Below are 22452 nucleotides of genomic sequence, written 5' to 3'. Positions count from 1 at the left end.
TTGAAATTATATAAAAAAAATACTATAAATCACAATGATTAATAACTTAAAATATTTAAAAAATATATTACCAAAAATTTGATTGACTCTCTAAATTTTAAAATTAGGACAACGTGAGTAACATAAATTGTTTAATAATCAAGAATAATTTAAGTAAATATAAATTATTAATTTGACAATAGAAAATTATTTAAACATCTATTAGTTATTTGGAGCGGTTGTGGGGGAGGGGGGAGGATGGGGCTGATGGGGTGGAGGGAAAATGAAAAAAGTAGTAGGAGTTTGTATAAATAAAAAAGAGATAAGCATCTACTACCCCTCGAACTATGCCCAATGTTGCTACGACACACTCTAACTTTACACGAGTCTTATTACTCGAACTCAATTTTAGCTAATTTTTATCATTTTTTATACTGACATGACACTTTTATTACATAAAAATGAGACTCGCATCAAAAATGTCACGTCGATTAAAAATGGTCACATCAGCTAAAAAGGGTGACAATGAAGTGTGTTAAATAGCTCGGTGGACCCTTAGACTATGTCCGTTTAGTAATGTGGATACTCCAACTTACATATTTATCATCTGGACCCTTGAACCAACTAAAAAGCAACATTTTAAACACTTTGACCATTGACCATACCTATGTGGTATTAAAATAGCTGAGTAGGACGAAACGCGTGTAGGCATGCACCACGAGTTCGAGTGAGGGTCATTTTTGTTCAATTTTATATTAAAATAATTAAAAAAAAATTTAAAAAAACTCCCCCCCCCCCCCCCCAGCCTCTAAGGCTGCCATGGCCACACTACCATTAACTCCAAATTAGTCTGATCTGTGGCGCAGCAAACGAACCAAAATTGATGGCATTTGACCCATAAAATTTTGGGACTTTTTGGTGGGTTTTGTTCCCCGTGAGGAGGCACCCTTTCTGGTATGGAAATTTTTCGATTTGCCGGTTAGACGCGGCAGCGCCACTGTCGCCGGAATTCGCAATTGGTGCCATTCAATTGTAAATTAGTGGTGTTTGGCTCAACAAGTTTTTTTTGGTAGGGTAAGCTCGCGAGTGGCTGCCGCTTCTCTTGGCACTGATCCGCCACCGGTAAACCCGCCGGAGCTCTACGGGTTGCACTGATTCATTTTTTAAATTTCGGCAACTAAAACGTCAATTTCTAGCATATTCAACCAGTGAAAACTACAAAAAAATGAAGAAAAAGTTGATTTTTTCTCAAATTTCAGCAAATTAAATAAGTGAAAATTCAAAAAAAAAAAAAAAGGAACAAGTGAGCTATTTTCTCAAACTTCAACAACTAAAACATAAAATTTCAACATATCCAACAAGTAAAAAATACAAAAGAAGAAAAAATCAATTCGTTTCTCAAATTTCAGCAAATCTAACACATAAATTCACTTTTTGTTCTTCTTCGGTCCCCACCACTTAGACTCTCTTCGATTTTTTTAAATTTTGAAAAGAAAAAAATATTTCTCAAATTCTTCGGCCCTCACTTCTCAATTTTTTCAAAGAGCAATAAGATTAAAAAGATGAAGATGATGAAGAAAAAGAGGAACGAGAAGAGGAGGGAGAAGAATAAGAAAAAACCAGAAGAAGAAATAGAGAAATGTTGAAAAGACACATAAAGGCCCATGTGTCATTTAAGTGGATGCCATATGTTTGATAACAATAATTATGTCCTGATAACAATAATTGTTATACTCCACTACTTGTAAATTAGAAAAAATTTTATAATGGTTTCTTGGCTATAAATAGCCATATCCATCTTTGGAAAGATGTGCAGAATCAAGAAACTAATACTATTACATTACTCCTTATTGTTCTTCTATTTTAATATTGTTCTTTTACTCAATATATATAATTTCATATCATGTTATCAGTACGAGCCTCTGCAAAACCATTCCGAAGGTATTTAAAGGTTAGTAGTTTATTTATTTTTAAATAATGGCTAGTATTTTCAGACGCGATTTTAGTGCCCTAGATGTATCTGGTAAAACTTATATGTCCTGAGCACTAGATGCAGAAATACATCTAAATGCAATGGGTCTGGCAGATACCATTAAAAATAACAATAAGACATATTTCTTCGTCATCGTCTTGACGAAGGGTTAAAAATGAAGTACCTCACGATCAAAAATTCCCTTACATTGTGGAACAATTTAAAGGAAATATATGACCACCTAAAGATGGCCATACTCCCACAAGCTCGTAATGAATGGACCTATTTGAGGTTCCAGGACTTTAAAAATGTAACTGAATATAATTTCGCGATGTTTAGAATTAAATCGTAGTATGACTTATGCGGGGAAAAGATCAAAGATCACGACATGATAGAGAAAACACTTTCTACTTTTCACTCCCCGAGTATGGTCCTGCAGCAGCAGTACCGAGAAATGGGTTTCAAAAAATATTCTGAATTAATTGGTCATCTTCTTGTTGCTGAACAACATAATGATCTTTTAATAAAAAATAATGAAACTCAGCCTCCTTGTACTGCTCCATTCCCAGAAGTGAATGCTGCAAATTTTTACCCAACTTGGCGTGAAAGAAATCCTGACCCCAGTCATGGTCGAGATCGAGGTCGAGGTCGTGACAAGTATTTTAATCAGGGTAATCGTTTTGCAATAAACAATAACCCTCAGCACTAGTTGTGCAAAAATAGGGGTAAAGCTCCTAAAGTAGCACCAAGGATGAACCCTGAAAATAGATGTTATCGATGTGGAGGAAAGAGACACTGGGAGCGTACCTACGCCTAAGCATCTAGTAAAACTATATCAGGCGTCCCTGAAAAAGCCAAAAAATGAGATAATGATGAAACTTTCCACGTAATTTCTCTTTTAAGTTCACGCTTCTCTCCCCCTAATTGTGGGAAATTTATTTCATCAAATTGGCAATCTGTAAATCGAGCAGTAAGTAAATCTCCCATCAATGGTTCAAGGTAGCAAATTATAGAAGGTGACTCAAACCCCACATATATTCCTAACCTTCTCTGCGGCCCATCTTAGTATAGTGAGGTGGTGCAATTGGCAGATATACAGCACATTCAAAAATTCGTAGATGGAAAATATTTGGCTCATGTCCTAGAACCAATTGAAATGGGGAGTATTTATTATAATGAGTTGGCCTGAGACGAACAAGTGATGTTGCATGTAAGATAGCATGACCCTAAACAGTAGTAGACAATTTTATTTTCATAAGCAGTGGTCTTGCTATCAATTATAGGCGCTTAATAAATAACTCAGCAAGGCCATTTTGAGTATGAACATGAGCAACAGGATGTTCAACTTTTATCCCAACTGACATACAATAATCATCAAAAGTTTGGGATGTAAAATTCTCCAGCATTATCGAGACGAATAGCCTTAATAGGATAATCTGGGAATTGCGCCCTTAATCGTATTATTTGTGCCAATAATTTTGCAAACGCCAGGTTGCGAGATTATAAAAGGCACACATGCGACCACCTTAAAGATGCATCTATTAGGACCATAAAATATCTAAATGTCCTACTAGGTGTGTGAATAGGCCCACATATATCCCCATGTATACGTTCTAGAAACTGAGAGGATTCGATGCTAACTTTCAGTGGCGATGGCCTAGTTATTAGTTTGCTTTGATAACAAGCAACACATGAAAATTTATCTGGTGTAAGAATCTTCAGGTTCTTTAACGGATGCCCTTTCGAATTTTCAATGATTCGTCTCATCATTATTGAGCCAGGATGGCCTACTCGATCATGCCAGTAAACTTCTGGTTTACGATATAGTGTGCTTCAATTGTACTAATTTCGGCATAGTATAAGCCGGAAGACAAAGCTGGCAATTTCTTCAACATTTGTTTTTGACCTGAGACATTCTTTGTAATGCCAAGATATTCGGCATTCATTTCATTTATTGTCTCAACATAATATCCAGTTCTGCGAATATCTTTAAAACTCAATAAGTTTCTTAGGGATTTAGAAGAGAACAATGCATCTTCTATAACTAGTTTTGTCCCCTTAGGCAGAATATAGTAGTTCTTCCGGAGCCTTCGATCAATTTTGAATTATCAGCAATTGTTGTAACATTTGCTTTTCTTCTGAGTAAGTGGGAAAAATATTTTTTATCTTTAAATATTGCATGCGTTGTCCCACTATTAATTACACAAATATCGTCATGATCGATTATTGATCCAAATAAGACTTGAGGAGAATCAATATTTCTTCAAAATAAAAATATAAACAAAATAAACATTTATTTTGATCCACGTGTGAAAGTGAGATCCGGAAGATCATTCACCTACAGAAATTAGTAAATCAAATGCCAGATGCATTTACTGATTTGAAAAGGATAACCAAGTCACATATCCCTGCAGCGAATGTGCCGGTCCGAATTAAAGTTTCAAAAGAACCATCTTCTAATATAATAGCGTCTGAATCCCAAACACGCCTGAAGAGTGGTAGGTCTTTGGGTTCAAAGGATAAAAATCATAGAAAAAGAAGCGCGAAAAATGATAAAGATGGTATTATAAAAGATTCTCCTGGAAATACTCAAAATCTGATTAGTCCTGATATTCCTGAAGAAATCAGTGAACTCAAGACTCAAGTGAATGAAGAACTTTCAATAAGTTCTACTAATGATGAGGTAAATTTAGATCGATCGAAAATTATGATGGATAATGTTTTTGCATACAATGTTGCACTAAACATCATACAAGACAATGAGGACCTTGAACCTCTATCTGTCGAAGAATGTCGACGAAGAAAAGATTGACCAAAATGGCAAAAGGCGATTCAATTTGAATTGAACTCACTTGCTAAACAGGAGGTTTTTGGACCTATAGTCCAAACCCCAAATAGTGTAAAACCAGTTGGCTATAAATGGGTCTTCGTACGTAAAAGAAATGAGAAAAATGAAATTGTAAGATACAAGGCACGCCTTGTTGCATAAGGATTTTCTCAAAGACCCGGTATTGACTATGAAGAAACATATTCACCTGTCATGGATGCAATAACATTTCGATGCCTCATCGGTCTAGCTGTACATGAAAATCTTGAAATCCATCTATTGGATGTGGTTACAGCTTATCTTTATGGTTCACTTGATAACGATATTTACATGAAAATCTCAGAAAGATTAAAATTGCCTGAAGCATATAGTTCAAAGTCTCGAGAATTATATTCAATTAGATTACAAAGATCGTTGTATGGTCTAAAATAATCAGCGCGTACATGGTATAATCGCCTAAGTGAGTACTTGAAAAACAAAGAATACATAAATAATGTTATTTGTCCTTGTATTTTCATTAAGAAAACTACGTTGGGGTTTGTTATACTCGCCGTTTATGTGGATGATATAAATCTCATCGGGACTCTAGAAGAGGTCCAAAAGGCAATCGAATATCTAAAGAAAGAATTCAAAATGAAAGATCTTGGAAAGACAAAACTTTGTCTTGGTCTGCAAATTGAACATTTAGCAGATGGAGTTTTCATCCACCAAACTACCTATACCTAGAAGGTTTTGAAACGATTTTACATGGACAAAACATATCCATTAAGTACTCCAATGGTTGTTCGATCACTCTAAGTGAGTAAAGATCTATTCTGATCTCTAGAAGAGGGTGAAGAGATTCTTAGTCCTGAAGTACCATATCTCAGTGCTATGGTGCACTTATGTACCTCGCTAATGCTACAAGGCCGGATATAACATTTTCTGTTAATTGCTAGGGAGGTATAGTTCTTCCCCTACGTGAAGACACTGGAATGGAGTTAAGCATATATTGAGGTACCTAAAAGGGACTATTGATATAAGTCTGTTTTATACTAACAAAGCTAGTCCAGATCTTGTTGGTTATGTAGATGCATGTTATTTATCTGACCCACATAAAGCACGGTCCCAACACAGGCTATGTGTTTACATATAGAGGTACTGCAATATCATGACAATCAACAAAGCAGTCCATCATTGCTACTTCTTCTAATCATGCAGAGATAATAGCAATCCATGAAGCAAGTAGAGAATGCATATGGCTGAGATCAGTAGTACATTCCATAAAAGAGAGATGTGGCCTGAAGCTTGATATCAAGGTACCCACAGTCATATTTGAAGATAATGCAGTATGCATAGCTCAACTAAAAGGAGACTTTATAAAGGGGGATAGAACAAAGCATATTTCGCCAAAGTTATTCTTCACGCACGACCTTTAGAAGAATGGTGATATTAATGTGCAACAGATTCGTTCCTGTGACAATCAAGCAGATTTATTCACCAAATCTTTACCAACTTCAATCTTTGAGAAGATAGTATATAAAATTAGGATGCGAAGACTGAATTGGTTGAATCGGGGTCTTTATCAGGGGGAGTAAAAATACGCGTTGTACTCTTTTTTCCTTAACCAAGGTTTTTTTCCCACTGAGTTTTTCCTGATAAGGTTTTTAATGAGGCAACATTTAAATGCGTATTCATAAAGTTTCTTTTCCTTTTACATAGGCATCCAAGGGGGAGTGTTGAAAAGACACATAAAGGCCCATGTGTCATTTAAGTGGATGCCATATGTTTTAATAATAATAATTATGTCCTAATAACAATAATTGTTATACTCCACTACTTGTAAATTAGATAAAATTTTACGATGCTTGGCTATAAATAGCCATATCCATCTTTGGAAAGATGTGCAGAATCAAGAAACTAATACTATTACATTACTCCTTATTGTTCTTTTACTCAATATATATAATTTTATATCAAGAAAGAAGTAGAACATGAAAAATAAAGAAAGGGGGTGGGTGGAGAGAGGAAGGGGGTTGGTTGGTTTTCTTTTCTTTCTTTCTTTATTTATTTATTTTGATATTTACTATTTTTTATACTTAAAAATGATGTGGAAGATGACGTGATAGTTGACGTGGGATGAGTATATTACACTCACCGAAAAAGTATTTAAAATGTTGTTTTTTAAAATATATTGCCTAATAAATTTGGTCATACTTGATATAAGTATTTTAAAATTTAAAAAATATATATCACTAATATTTTATTTTCTTTATTTCCACTCAAAATCTCTTTTAGTTCATTCTCCCATCATTTTTAAAATTTGAATCTCAGAAATTTTGATTTTGACACATAAATTGGGACAATATATTCCAAACCTAGCAAACAGTCACCACCAAACGAAGATCAATGGGTAGCAGCAAGGAGAAAAAAAGCCACAAGAAGAGACGATTAGGACCTAGTAAAAAAGTGAATAATACTAAAAGGAAGAAGGAGAAAAAGGTGAAGAAGACACCAAGTAACAATGGCAAATCTATTGAATATGTGAAATCCAAAAGCAGCAAAGTGAAAGAAGACATAGTTCGTTTTCCAACAGCAGCACAACAGCTGATGTATTTTCATCAACAGTATGAATCCACTAATAGGGTTCAGCTTTCTTCTATCGAGCTCGATTCGTTTACAGGTTCTTTCTTGTAATACAGAAATTAATATATGCCGTTACAGTTTATTGAGTACACGACCCTGTATAGGAAGGCGTCGAGGATGCAAATTTAGTTAGTAGGTGAGAGTGCGTCCTTGCTAGTAGGAAGGGATGCTTTACTTGTAGCCGTGCGTGTAGTTGTAGCGCTTTGCGTGTGTGTTGTAGTTTCTTGTTTCGTGGTGTTTCTGTGATGATTTCTAGTGGTGTGTTACCATATATTTTTTGTTTGTTTTTATGTCCTCTGCTTGGTACAGTGTTATTTGTCATGAGCCGAGGGTCTATTGGAAACTACTTCTCTACTTCATCTGAGATAGTGATATGGACTGCGTACACTTTATCTTCCCTTGACCCCCCTCTTTTGTGGGAATACATCGGGTATCTTGTTGTTGTTGTTGGTTTTTTTGTGATGGTTGTGATTTCGGATAGATATGGTATAGTACTTTCTTTGTGGGTGTCTTGTTTCTGTTATTATTTATTGGTGTGTTAGTCCATGTTTTTTTCCTTGTTCGTAGCTGGGTTTCTATGAGAAACAACCTCTCCACTTCAGCTGAGTTGAGGTAGTGGTATGGATTGCGTCACTTTGTAGGAATACATTGGGTATGTTGTTGTAGTAGTAGTTGTGGGATTATTTAATCCTTATTTTCAACCTCGTAAACCATTGCTTTAAGGGGTCATTAGGGAGATGGTATAGGAAGGTGTGGAGGATGCAAATTTGGTTAGTGGGTGAGAGTGCGTCCTTGCTTAGGTAGGGATGCTTTACTTGTAGCCGTGCATGTAGTCGTAGTGCTTTGCGTGTGTCTTGTAGTTTCTTGTTTCGTGGTGTTTTTTGTGATGATTGTGATTTCGGATGGATAGGGTATAGTACTTCTATGTTGGTGTCTTGTTTGAGTTCGGAGCTGAAAGGGCTAATTTTTGGAGCAAAAATGCCAAATGGGACAATGAATGCTGGAAAAAATCAAATGGGATAAAACTCCCTTAGCCCAACAATTTAGAAGTTGCTGGGGGACAGTGACTTGTAAGTGATCCATAACGACTTACATGTCGCTGGCCCACTAACGATTTCCTTCAATTTTTTATTTATTCCCTGCCTTTCTCTATATAAGTTTCTTCTTCATGTTTGAGTCAAGTTATTTATATCATTTGAGTTCTTGTCAAATCCTCCAACTGTTTGTGGTTGCACTATACCCCTTGAAGAACCAACATTCAACATTCAACTTTGTCCGTAGCTGGGGTTCTATCGTAAACAGCCTCTCTGCTTCGACTGAGGTAGTGATATGAATTGCGTACACTTTACCCTCCCAGACGCTTTTGTGGGAATACACCGGATATGTTGTTGTTTTAGTAGTCGTGGGATTATTTAATCCTTATTTTCAACCTTGTAAACCATTGTATTAAGGGGTTATTAGGTAGATGGTATAAGAATCGTATTACTTAGATTAGTAATTCTGGGATTAGTTATTATCTACCATTTGGTTTGGTTTATTGGGTAATTCTATATTTGACCATGCCTATCCATATATTAATAGTCCATGTATTGCTAATACCACGATTTGCTGTGTATTAGTTATACAAACTATAATAGTAAATAGGTTAAATATCCTACCAGTCAAAGGATTAAATAATACCATGGCTATCATATACTAAATTCTCCAATACATCCTACCAAACGACTCCTAATAGTAGTATTAGTCATGGTATTATTTAATACTTTGTTTGGTAGAATTTTCAACTTATGTAGGGTGTATAACTAATATAAAGTAGATTATGGTATTATACATGGATAAACATGGTTAAAGACAAAACTTCCCTTAATACACCAAACCAAACCCAAACAGTGAATAAGAAATAATCCCGATATAGCTAATCCCAACATTATCCGTACTATTCTTATACATTCTACTAAACGATCCCCAAGTTCTTTTAGTACTAGAGTCTATGCCAGGATTTTTAGTTTATGGGTTCGGAACCCCACAATCCTTTTTGTTTACTCGATGCTAGATAGATTATGTATACCTATCAAATGAATTTCTTTTACATGAATTTAAAGTTTGAGTCTTTGAGTAAGGTATGGCCTATAGCTCATTGGTTTGAGCTTTGAAGACAGTTACTAATGTTTGCATTAGGTTAAGCATTGCACATCACACCCCTCAAGGCCCAAACACCACGATTATAAAAAGAATATATTCAGTGAGGCTTTTGGTTCTTGATGCTATAAGTTTATATGCTATTAAATGGAGGAATTGCTCTGATCTCTTTTAGATGGAAACTTGACATTGATTAGCCATTGGTTCATAGTAAGCAATAAATATACTAGTATTATTTTATTTTAGGGGTTTTGATGGTCTGTGGCTTCCATCAGAAGACTATGAATCTCAAAGGTGGGAGAAAGCTGCTCTTTAGTTTACAAAACTGCTTGGGAGGTTGCTTATAAGTGACAATTTTCATAGGATGAGAATTTTTAAGTTTGTCCAGATGTAATGCCTTAAGTAGGGTTGACACGAACTAGTAGGCCATGGACATGAAAGTACAAAAAAATTGAACATTAAGGGGAATGAGTCGACTAAGGCATACATACAATTTCTTATATAGCCATAATATAACAAAGTAACTAGCAGTTCTCAAGCACCCAAGGGTGTGGCATAGTGGTGTAAAGACCCTTCAGGTCATTAGCCATGTTCTTGCTTATTTTCGCCGATAGAGATCCTCCATAACCGTCCCAAGTCATTGACTTGCTGGAATCGATAGTTCGGTTACCTGATGGTTCGTTTGTTTTTTAGAATAGCTTTTCCAATTTGAAGTCTTCGTCGATTCTAAATGGCCGCCGACCGAAAAATTCAGTAAAATGATTTCAACTCCGCCAACCACTATGTAATATCGATTGTAGGATAGATAGACCCTTGGTTCGGATCCCACAGCACCCGAGCTCATTTCGACCCATTAGTCGAAAAGTCAAAAATTGAAATATATGGGTGTGGGACCCACAAGTGGCGTAAATGACCTTGGATGGAAAATCCAACTTCACCAATGCGTTCGAAATGTCGAATTTAGTGGGGTTACATAGTTCGTTTGCAAACAACGGAGTCCGAATGAGTCCGGGAGGTCAAAAACAAGTTTTGACCTTACGGGCCCATTTAAACTCGTATAAAAAGGTCCTTTGGCCGATTTTTGAGACATTCTTCAGCATTTTTAGAACCCTAGCAGCCATAAATATTTGTTGACAAAAAATTGAGTCTTGTGGGTGGATTAGAAGCTTAGCAACTTGTGTAATCCACCTTTTTGCTACAAATCTAAGGTAAGAATTCCTCTAATTTGATATTGATTTCATGGTTTCTTGACTCAAAACCCCTAAATCATTGTGGGTCAATTGTAGCCCTAAAATTGAGTGATTGGCTCAAATTACTAGAGAGTTTTAACTCCCTAAAGATAATTAGGCTATAGGTTGGTCTTGGAAACTCCTTTCTAAGGGTGAAACCCAATTGGGGTTTTGCTGTCCATTTGAAACCCATGGCATAATGGTGCTATAATGGATATTGTCATTAGATTGTATTGTTGATAGCATTGCTTGTGGAAGGGGAAACTTCTCGAAAAGGAAAGGAAAAGCTTGTTGGTTTGTGAGTTGCTTGGATTCAAGGTAGGTTAGGCTTACCCGTAGTATAGATTGAGTTTGTTTGTAATGTAATCATGGATATCTTGCGAGATTGGGCGGGGAATTTAGACGATAGTTGATTAAATGGTGAACTTGGGATTCATTAATTGCTATAGGCCATGGATTTGTAAGGTATGATAGGTATGATATTTGACTCTTAGTCTAGGACCATGGTTAGCTTAATTGTGGTCTCATGACTAGTGTGAGAACACTATAGTTGTTCTAAGTAGGCATGAATGGTATACTTCTCTATCCTTAGGAGTGTATTGACCTATATAATGCCTAGATAGGAGATGACCTTGGTGTTGGGTTGACTTAGGAAGGATTCTTGAAGAGACTTTCCCTATAGACCTAGAAAGGATTGGTAAGCCCTTATAGTGAGGTATGGATGACTTAGCCATCTCAACTTCACATCTTCACATGTTAGGAGATAATTTAACTAACCATCACACAATACTAGATTCATCATCACTAAGCATGTCACAACCTTAAGGACTAGTTTCCATATTTTAATCAAGTAAAGTCCAACTAGTTTACTAGGTTCTAGGTTCGAAATAATAATCATATGTTTTAGAAGTAGCTAGTTACCACGTAAGCCACCTTACTAGGCAAGATTTCATAATATAGCCTCTTATTCAAGTCAAGTATATATATTAGGTTAGCCCTTGAATTTTTTTATGCAAGTTTACGCATAACGCTAAGCCTTAACTCAATATTAGGCATAAGTTTCCTCTAGTAGCTAATTTAGCGTCAACGAGGGTCACACCTCTTATATAGTGATTTGGAACAAGAAACGAATAACAATTTACCAAGAGAGACCTCATAGTTCAAGCACATAGGCGGTTGGCCCCACTCGGCCTAACGTTACAAATATCAATGCATATAAGTAAATTTGCCCTACATGGTATCATAATGTTCTTACCTCTTCCGGATTCACCGGGCATCATCACAATATCAACATATTCCTTCGGATTCATCGGGCATCATCATAATATCACATTTCTCCGGACTCGAACCGGGCATCACCATAATATCATACATTCCTCCGGACTCGAACCGAGTATCGTCATAATATCACATATTCCTCCGGATTCGAACCGGGCATCATCATAATATCACATATTCCTCTGGACTCGAATCGGGTATCATCATAATATCATACATTCCTTCGGGACTCGAACCGGGCATCATCATAATATCACATATTTCTCCGGATACAACAACATACATCCACATGCATAGCCAAACCAATAAGCATACACAAAAGCTCACAATATATAAAGAAGTAGGGATGTGGGATAGCACTTGCCATTTTACCTTTCTAATAAGCTTCACACGTAATATGAGCATCAACAAGAGCATGAGTATTTACCAAACATGCACAATAATAACTTAACAAGGGTATTCAAGTCATGATCACAAGATAATTTGATAATCGAGTGCAACCATCATAACTCCTACACATATGTATATAGCTTGAACAATCACCACGTATCTAGGTCGCTAAGCTTTTACTTAGTTCAAGCTTAAGGTAGGTCAAGTCTCACTTCTAAATCCCGAGAATGCCAAGCTTACTAACATATGTCTAGCTTCTACCCGGAATTAGGCTAAGTCATCCATACCTCACCATAAGGGCTTACCAATCCTTTCTAGGTCTATAGGGAAAGTCTTTTCAAGAATCCTTCCTAAGTCAACCGAACACCAATGTCATTTTCTATCTAGGCATTATATAGGTCAATACACTCCTAAGAATAGAGAAGTATACCATTCATGTCTACTTAGAACAACTATAGTGTTCTCACACTAGTCATGAGACCACAATTAAGCTAACCAAGGTCCTAGACTAAGGGTCAAATAACATACCTTACAAATCCATGGCCTATAGTAATTAATGAATCCTAAGTTCACCATTTAATCAACTATCGTCTAAATTCCCCACCCAATCTCGCAAGATATCCATGATTACATTACAAACAAGCTCAATCTATACTACGGGTAAGCCTAACCTACCTTGAATCTAAGCAACTCACGAACCAACGAGCTTTTCCTTTTCGAGAAGCTTCCCCTTCCACAAGCAATGTTATCAACAATACAATCTAAGCATTACAACAAAAATGACAATACCCATTATAGGACCATTGGGCCATGAGTTTCAAATGGACACCAAAACCCCAATTGGGTTTCACCCTTGAAAAAGAGTTTCCAAGACCAACCCATAGCCTAATTATCTTTAGGGAGTTAAAACCCTCAAGTAATTTGAGTCAATCACTCAATTTTGGGGCTACAATTGACCCACAATGATTTAGGGGTTTTGAGTCAAGAAACCATGAAATCAATATCAAATTAGAAGAGTTTTTACCTTAGATTTGTAGCAAAAAGGTAGATTACACAAGTTGCTAAGCTTCTAATCCACCCACAAGACTCATTTTTTTGTCAACAAATATTTATGGCTGCTACGGTTTTCAAAATGCTGAAGAATGTCTAAAAAATCGGCCCAAAGGCCTTTTTATACGAGTTTAAATGGGCCCGCAAGGTCAAAACTTGTTTTTGACCTCCTGGACTCATTCGGACTCCGTTTTTTGCAAACGAACTATATAACCCCACTAAATTTGACATTTCGGATGCATTAGTGAAGTCGGATTTTCCATCCGAGGTCATTTAGGCCATTTGTGGGTCCCACACCTATATATTTGACTTTTTGACTAATGGGTCGAAATGAGCTCGGGTGCTGTGGGATCAGAACCAAGGGTCTATCCATCCTACAATCGATATTACATAGCTGCTAGCGCAGTCAAAATTATTTTTCGCTCGGCGGCCATTTGGAATCGACGAAGACTTCAATTTGGAAAAGTGACTCTAAAAACCAAACAAGTCAACTTGAGCGCGAAAACTACCTCCGCCAACTCCAAATCATGAGTGGGGTAGTTGCGCTCATGCACCTTAAGCTGTCTAGAAGCATAAGCAACGACACGACCCTGCTGCATCAAAACACATCCAAGAGAATCCCTCACCCTCAACTGGAAGAGCTAGCACATGGGCGGAAGTGAGACAATCCTTGAGCTTCCCAAAGCTCAACTCGCACTCCTCGAACATCGGAAAGGAACTTCCTTTCTAGTCAATCTAGTCATAGGGGCTGAAAAGATGGACGCGGAGGATATCCAGCATAAGAAATACCACTCCTAAATCGGAAACTACCACGGCTCCTACCAAATCTACCTTGGAATCTAGGCCTCTTATCACGCCCTCACGACTCTCCCTATGCATCTCCTCCATCACTCTAGCATGATAGAAATCTCAGCAAAAGTCCTACCCGCAACAACTAGACTCTGAGTAGCCATCCGAATAGGGAGTCTCAACCCTTTGACAAAGCATCGAACCCTCTCATACTCAATGTCCAAAATAGAAGTCGCATGTCTGGCCAACTCATGAAAACGAGCCTCATACTTGGCGACTGTCATGGAGCCCTGCTTAAGTCTGGAGAACTGATCCCTCAGTCGATCTCTAAGACTACGCGGCATATACTTCTCCAAGAACATCTCGGAGAATTGAGTCCTTGACAAGGGAGAAGATCCAACTGGTCTAGAATCTGCGAAACCCCTCCACCACTGACGAGCAGACAAATCCAACTGAAATGTGGTGTAATCCATACCACGAGTCTCAACAAGGCCCAAAGCACGAAGCCTATCCTCACAAGCAGTAAGAAACTCAAATGCATAACGGGGTCGTGACAAGTGGTGAATGAAGTGGGTTGAAAACCATGAGGTCTCAAGTTCAAATCTTAATGGGAAGAAGTCATCTAAAAGGATTTAGAACATCTTGGACTCAAGGCAGATCTAGCAAAAGATAGAAAACAATAAAGTTGAAAATCCATGTAAGTGATCCAACTAGAAGACTAGTGCACTCTTACTATATTAGAAATAAGCGCTTGGATATATTAGAGAACTACTAGTGTTAGATAATCGTTGAGTACAAATTATTGAAATATGATGGATCCAAGCAAAGCATTTATGATATTGAGGAGGTCATAAGAGGATTCATACAACTGTCCCCAACTATCATGGGATTGAGGTGTAGTAGTAATTGTTTTACTATTTGTTTTGTCGGCTAGAAAAAGGTTTTCGGCAGTTAGTTGGAACAGGTAAAATTTAATAAACAATGAATATCAAGAAAGGAAGAAGAGGAATTCTTACCGACTGGACAGAGAAGTACGATTTTGGAGGAAAAGTACTCGATGCTTTTTAAACTCATACATTCGTTCTTTTTCCGCACATGACAAGCTGTCTAACTACGTTACGAATCTTACTTTGTTTTGTAATGATACAGAGACATGCATGGTTGAGCTCAATCCTGATCAAGCTCAAAGTAGTAGTGCATTGGCTGACCATATGAAGGTTGCTTTTGGACCATCGTGGAAAGAGATTCTATGTGAAAAGGAGCTTGATGGGACAGTTGATCCAGGGCAACCTGCCCTTCTGGTTGTTAGCTTATCTGCCTTGCGTTCGTTGGACCTTCTCAGGTTGGTCTCTTTTGTTAGAGCGGGAGCTTGTTCTTTCTTTGAGTAGTTCCACGCGCATAACTTAATCCTGTAATAAAACTCTGAGTTCGATATGCATGGAGTAATGTAGCTCAAACTATTAGTAGTTTTTCTCTTAGTATAATCTATAAATAAATTTGCTTTGGCAGAGAATTGCGGCCTTTGACAAGTGAATGCCGTGCTGCAAAGCTTTTCTCAAAGCATATGAAGATTGAGGAGCAGGTATCCATATACTACTTGTATCTATATAAATATCCATATGCTACTTACAAGATTCATCAACTTTTAAGTACAAGAGTCAATGACAAAAAGCTATCCTTTCTTTTTTTTCATGTTCAATAAAGTTCATCTTCTTAACAAATGTATTACACCCTTTTTTCTTCATGAAGTGGTTTATTATTCACAAAAGCATCAAGAAGATGCATAATAGGAAAAGTGGAGGAAATACCAGCTCATACAAAAATAACAAAAAAACTATCGTAAGGCTAAAGAGCTAATAAATTCCAAAAGTGAGTCGGGGGTTATATACAGGGGTAGGATTAACTGAAAGTTCCAATATGGAACTGAAACAATATGAAAGTTATGCTATTTTAGGATTGCTTTGGAGCTACAGGATGCAAGCGAGTTCAGAAATAGTGGTCAAGAGTGGTTATGTCACGGTCCATCCATGGCCAGCACCTGAAGGGCTAAGACCTCCAAGCGAACCAACTCAAGTATCCCTGTCTCTAGTAGTCCTTATAGTATATTAAAGAAAATGGCATATTCATATTTAAGTAAAACCCTCAAAACACTCGCAATATTTGAGACAATAACGATGGGACATACTATCCAAACAAATTATAACAATAGAAGGCTCACCACTAAATGTTAACTCGTAATGTTCCTCAACATTTGGGCTCACCCTCAGTTGTCGTTTCTGGAGAACAAGATGGAAGAGGGTGAGTTCATCACTCAGTAAGTAAATGGCTTTTCTCCATAACCATTCAGAACAAGCTATACATACAAAAGAAAAACATGCAAACACCAGTAGATTTTATGTTGGTGAAACAACTCTATTTTTCTCTCTTTTCCCCTCCCTTGATTACTCTCTTTTGTTTAGTTTTGGGATGATATTTGTTATTATTCATCACAGGCTTCTTCTCTCCAGAATCGTGTTAATATCGCAAGTGGGACACCAAGCAGGTATGTATAATTTTTCCTTGCAAGTTGAACTCATTTCAACTAACTTCAAAAAATTACCATTTATGAACAGTGATATTGAAATGTTTTTCTACTGATATTCGTTATGATTGTTTTTGTGACTACAATACAACGAGCCATTTAGATGAAATGAAAATGACTATTTATATACACGGTTTGTTGATTTATAGCGACTTTTTCCATAAACTTTTGTAAATATATTACCCAAAGGTGATGAAGCCTCATGATCCAAGGAATGATGAATTCATGGTGTTCCAAATTGCTTTTGTTCTCTCGCAAGTCGCAAGTATGCATGATTTAGTGGGACTTGTTTGTTGCCGCAAACCGTGTATGTAATGAAGATGTTCATATGGATGCACCATCATAGATGAGTTGATAAAGATTAAATATTATCACAGCAACGAGAGTTGAGAGGGTGCAAGCTGCATATACATAAGATAAAACTAAGATGTCGCTTTAAATGACTTGGTTATGTTCTAGGTGTATCTCCAAATGCACCAATTGGTGGTTTGATACTTTTGTGGTTGAAAGTGCTGTCATATACCATTAAGTTGATTCTTTCGAACTGGTGACAGGATTAAGAAGCTGATAGACATGGAGGCACTCGACCTTTCTCGATTAGCTGTGATTGTGCTGGATATGAAAAGTGACGCGAAGGGATATTCATTGTTGACATTGCCTCAAGTCAGGTTAGATTCTGTGTACCTAAGAATTAATTACACACCTTTTTCGAGCTAAAGTTACTAGTAATACTTAAATTGGTATATGGTGTCTCAAGCGTTGGATCAACCTCCGTGTTTCTCTTCATCCTCGACTTGCTCATTTTCCATTGTCCCCCTCAGAATGTGTTGTAAATGCACTTTATGGTCCTGGAGATATAAATAAATAGCAAATCAGCAATCTTTCTCCCTTAACCTTTCTACGTACAATTTCTGGTCACCAATTTGTGCGATCTCATGGCATACATGTCACTTTGCAGAGATGAATTCTGGGACTTGTATAGGAACTACTTTCACCAACGGATACTGGAAGGTGCATTGCGGATATGTCTTTATGACGAAATACCGGCTAATATTAAGAGAAAGAAGAATAACGAAGATGATTAGCCTCTTCACGACGAGGATTCTATACTATCGACATCCAGCCAAGTTTTGGCATTTTTGTATCACAAATTTGTGAAAGAGAACACACAGAAGCAGCAACTATCTAGGAATCTCTGTAGGTTGTGTTGTTTAGCTAGGTAAATTTGGCAGGTAAAAAATGAATTCCGACTTCAACTGGATGTCTTTCGGAGAGATCTATGATGGGATTTTTTTTTAAAATTTTTTTTGGTGAGATCTTTATGTAAAAGGAATTTTCATGAAATGTGATGGTGAGTTGATAATCAATGTCTAAATTTTTGTTTTGTATCCTTCAAATTAGTGGTAAAGTTGCTGCCATGCGACCGAGAGGTCCATGGGTTCAAGCCTTGGAAACAGCCTCTTGCAGAATTGCAAGGTAATCCGAACTCTGCGCATAGCGGAAGCTTTAGTGCACTGAGCTGTCCTTTTCTTTTAATTCTTCAAATTAGAACAAAAAGGTAGATCTAGAAAAATAGATTGAAATAGAACTGTTAAAACAGTCCAATTGACATGAAACTACAATTGAAATAAAACTGTTAAAGCATAAAACAGGAAACTCTGCATCTTCTTTTAACTCTTGTTTGGATCAAATTGCTCGTCATCATGCCAAAAGGTATAAGCTGATAGCAAGGGTGCAACTTTATCACTCAATGAAACCCACCAAGCAAATTTCACATTCTATCATAACTCCCACCAGAGCCACCTAGCTCCCTTATGGACCGTGACATAGGCAGGAAGTTGGCGTTACCTAACATTTTTCTTTTCCTTCTTAAGATGACATATTTCTTCTACAAAGTAGTGTAGATATGAAATCATCCAATGCTTTAACAGAAGAACCTTTGAAATCCCCCTCTTCCTTAACAGCACCTTTAATACACATCCCAATTTCATTAGCCTTTTCCTTCATATCTTTCCCTTTTCCACTTTCACCCAAAACAATGTCGACCACTTTCTTCACATCCTCTTTTTCAATATCACTTGAAGACCATCTAGTTAACTCAACACAAACCCCCATTTCCTCCATTAACATCTTTGAATTAAAAGCTTGTTCACCAGCCAAAGGCCAACTAATAATAGGCACCCCTTGACTCAAACTCTCCAATACCGAATTCCATCCGCAATGAGTCAAGAATGCACCAGTTGATGGATGACTCAAGATTTGCAATTGTGGTGCCCAAGACTTCACTAGTAGACCTTTTTGGCTAGTTTCCACTCTTTCTTGAAACCCTTTTGGTAACCATTCAGGTCTAAACTCACCTTTTATGTGAAATCCAATAGGTGGTCTAATAACCCAAATGAATGGCCTTTCACTATCTTCCAACCCCTTAGCCAATGCCATCATTTGAGATGTACTAATTGTGTTTTGTGAACCAAAAGATACGTAAACAACAGATCTTTGAGGGTGTTTGTTAAGCCATTCTATGCATTCTTCTGGTGACAATCCATGTTCTTTACCAATTCTTGGTTCAAAGATTTGATCTTTTTCACCTTTCTTAAGCATACATTGTGGAAGCAAAGGTCCAATGCACCAAACAGGAAGTTTAGTAAGATTCTTGATTGCTTTAACTCCCATAGGCTCAATCTCCTCAACACTATTACACAAGAATCCTAATGAATCCAAAGAAGGTGATAACAAAGTTTTCAACACTTTAGACCAAGGATCATTACCATTTGCTGATTTCATGAAAGGATGAAGTTGATTAACACTGAAAAAACAACAAGAATCATCAAATCCTGGCATTTTGAAAACACCATCATGAGTGGCTAATAAGTGAGGGAGATTTAGCCATTGTGATACATAACCTGTTGTCCCATAAGCACCACCAGTAGTGAAACTCACATTGTAAGTACCACAAGATCTTACAACTTCACTAGCAAATCCCATAAATGTATCAGAAACTACACAAAGTGGTGGCTTACCATCTTTTTCAATAATCTCTATGATCACTTTCTTGAGTGGTTCTTTAAGAGATAATGTAGAGTTGAACATTGTCACCATGTCTTTTAAAGGCAAGGCTTCTGTATTCTCTATATTAGGTGGTAAACCATGTTGAGAACCATTATAAGGAAGTGAAACTAAAGAAATGTTATTTGGATTTTGTACTAGTTGTTTTGTTGAATCTTTGGCTATAGTTGAACTAAGATATTTGACATTCAAAGGGGTGCTAACAAGAGTGATTTTGTAGTTAGTTCTTTGTTGGATTTTTTTGGCTAAGGCTAAGAAAGGAATCATATGGCCAATTGCAAGAAATGGAAGCATTACTATATGTTCTTGATGGTCACCCATTTTCATTGTACCTGGATTTGCTGCACTTGAGCCGGGCGTCTTTCAAAAACAGCGTGATATGGTTCCTATACACTCTAACCTAACATGTGGGATTTCACTGGATATGTCTGTATACTCTAACCTAACATGTGGGATTTCACTAGATATGTTGTTGTCGTACAAAAATTGTTGGGAGCTTGCTTGAGTTGCTAAAGAATTGAGAGAGGATATCTGTGGAATTTTTATTAGGACAAGAAGAGTTAGAAAGATATGTGAGGGTGAGAAGAAGGCACAAGACAAAGTGAATTTGAGTTTGTTATCATCATTCCAAAGCATTATTTTATAGATTGAAACTTGAGAAAGCCAACCTACTTTTGGTATCATTAAAAATGGTCTCATCATTTCATAATTAAGAGGAAAAACAAAAAGATTAAATATTTTGGTAAATAGACAACCTTGTAAATTCCTCAGTCCTCAGTATATTTTATTTAGATACTTAAATTATGAGTTATTTTAATTAAATATTTGAATACATGATAAAATATTTTTATTAGACAATTTCGACTCAAATTTTGGAAGAGCTTTTGCATGTGTTCTCAGGGGCTCAATATGTAGAAATAAGCTAACCACATTGAATATGTTGCCTCTTTAATTATATACATCATCCTTATATGATAGGGTCAACATCTTAACTAAGGAGATATAAAATTAAAAAATATGAATAAAAGAACTAGTCGAAAGGGGTTCTACGTCTGCTATATAAACATAAAAAATAATTTTAAGCTTGTATAAATAGTATGATTTTTCGTCGAAGGGAATTCGGATGAACCCCTCACTATTAGCTAGCTTCGCCCCTGTCATCCTCACTGAAACAAACATGTGGTTTTACAGTTATTGAGGTTAATTTGAATAATTAAAAAATGTAACCTATTTTAAATTATTAACTTATCTGAATAATATACGCTTTGAGAATACATTGTATTTATTGTTGAAATGCAATGAATGATATTAGGCAAATTTGTTATGGTAGGGGGCCATATAAAGAATTTAAAGTTCTTTGTTGGAAAAAAAAAATATCAACATCATGACATACGTGGTTAAATTGAGTTCACTAAATTCCTTGTGTACCATGTTGAAATATGACCCAAATGGTACGTATGTCATAATGTATTTGCATACTATTTGATTTTAGGTTGGTCACGGCTTCTGGAAAGCCTTGATACGGATCGTGATAAGATGAATACGATTCATTTATTCTAAATTAGAAATTTTAAATTTAAATCTTAAAAATGCAGAAAAATTATGTTAGGAAGCAATTTCCACATAATGTTAATTCAAATTAGTTGGGAATCCACTATAAATATGAGATACAAAGTAACAACAACAATGTACCCAGTATATTTTCATCAAGTGGGGTCTTAGGAGGATAACTGGATAAGTGTACGCAGTTTATACGATTATTTCAGAGGTGGGATAGAGAAGCTGTCTCCGATAGACCCCCTACTCAAAATAAAACAATCTAGATAAGAAATAGTAAAAAGACGATTGAAAAGTGTCATGGAATGAATAAATATTTTATTCAAACCAAATCTAAATTAATCGGACTAATGAATTTTAGTATCTATAATATATATATGAAATGAGTCATTTTTCAACCACAAAAAAAGAAGAAATGATATTTCCACATAGAAAGTCTTTCTCTGTTTGTTCTAACCGTTGAACATACAAAATTACGAAGGTCTTACATACATATATTTGGAATTTTATTTTATCTCATATTTTAGAAATAGTAAAAAGAGAATACAATTAATATGAAATTACGGTCGTAAAATTTGTCATTTTTAGAAAATAGTAAAAAGAAAATACAATCAATATGAAATTAAACTTGTCTTCTTTACCTTCATCGAGGAAGTTATTTTAGTCATTATAAAACTTTTTTTAAAGATGATATAAAATATATAAAGTAAGCAAAGAGGACGAAGGGAATATTGGAGAGTATGAAAGTTCTTATTTTTGTGTGTTCTTTTTCCTTTAAATGAACAAGGCTATTAATAGCCATAGTATATTTAGTATAATGACGAAACTTGTTAGGGAAACATGACTTGACATCTTTAACAAATGGAGGATGATTTGTCATCCATACACTTATGGAGGATGAGTAGGCATCCATTAGTTTCACAACATTCCCCCTTGGATGCCTATGAAGTATTTACCGAATACACATTTT

General features: G+C 36.3%; 2 protein-coding genes across 2 annotated transcripts; one reads left to right on the top strand and one right to left on the bottom strand.

Moving 5' to 3' along the window:
- Window positions 1-6751: 6751 nt before the first annotated feature.
- Window positions 6752-18247, top strand: LOC107871297 (protein CMSS1). Its single transcript, XM_016718185.2, has 6 exons — window positions 6752-7440; window positions 15428-15620; window positions 15788-15860; window positions 16771-16820; window positions 17414-17527; window positions 17818-18247. Exons 1-6 carry the CDS (start codon window positions 7167-7169, stop codon window positions 17942-17944), a joined length of 831 nt encoding a protein of 276 aa, XP_016573671.1. The 5' UTR covers window positions 6752-7166; the 3' UTR covers window positions 17945-18247.
- A 171-nt stretch (window positions 18248-18418) lies between these two features.
- Window positions 18419-20571, bottom strand: LOC107872145 (UDP-glycosyltransferase 92A1). The gene has a single exon (XM_016718929.2). It carries the CDS (start codon window positions 20250-20252, stop codon window positions 18729-18731), a length of 1524 nt encoding a protein of 507 aa, XP_016574415.2. The 5' UTR covers window positions 20253-20571; the 3' UTR covers window positions 18419-18728.
- Window positions 20572-22452: the final 1881 nt, after the last annotated feature.

The sequence above is a fragment of the Capsicum annuum genome, chromosome 5, assembly GCF_002878395.1.
Source record: "Capsicum annuum cultivar UCD-10X-F1 chromosome 5, UCD10Xv1.1, whole genome shotgun sequence".
NCBI classification, from domain to species: Eukaryota; Viridiplantae; Streptophyta; class Magnoliopsida; order Solanales; family Solanaceae; genus Capsicum; species Capsicum annuum.
The sequence above is the reverse complement of the archived record's forward strand: the minus strand, read 5'-3'. Positions and strand labels throughout refer to the sequence as shown.

What these genes read in the sequence shown, in the direction of transcription:
- LOC107871297 (XM_016718185.2), top strand. Translation starts at nt 7,167, where the DNA reads ATGGGTAGCAGCAAGGAGAAAAAAAGCCACAAGAAGAGACGATTAGGA. An exon ending in CGTTCGTTGGACCTTCTCAG is followed by an intron (nt 15,621 to 15,787) that starts GTTGGTCTCTTT and finishes TTGCTTTGGCAG; the next exon opens with AGAATTGCGGCCTTTGACAA. An exon ending in GCAAGTGGGACACCAAGCAG is followed by an intron (nt 16,821 to 17,413) that starts GTATGTATAATT and finishes AACTGGTGACAG; the next exon opens with GATTAAGAAGCTGATAGACA.
- LOC107872145 (XM_016718929.2), bottom strand. Translation starts at nt 20,252, where the DNA reads ATGAAAATGGGTGACCATCAAGAACATATAGTAATGCTTCCATTTCTT.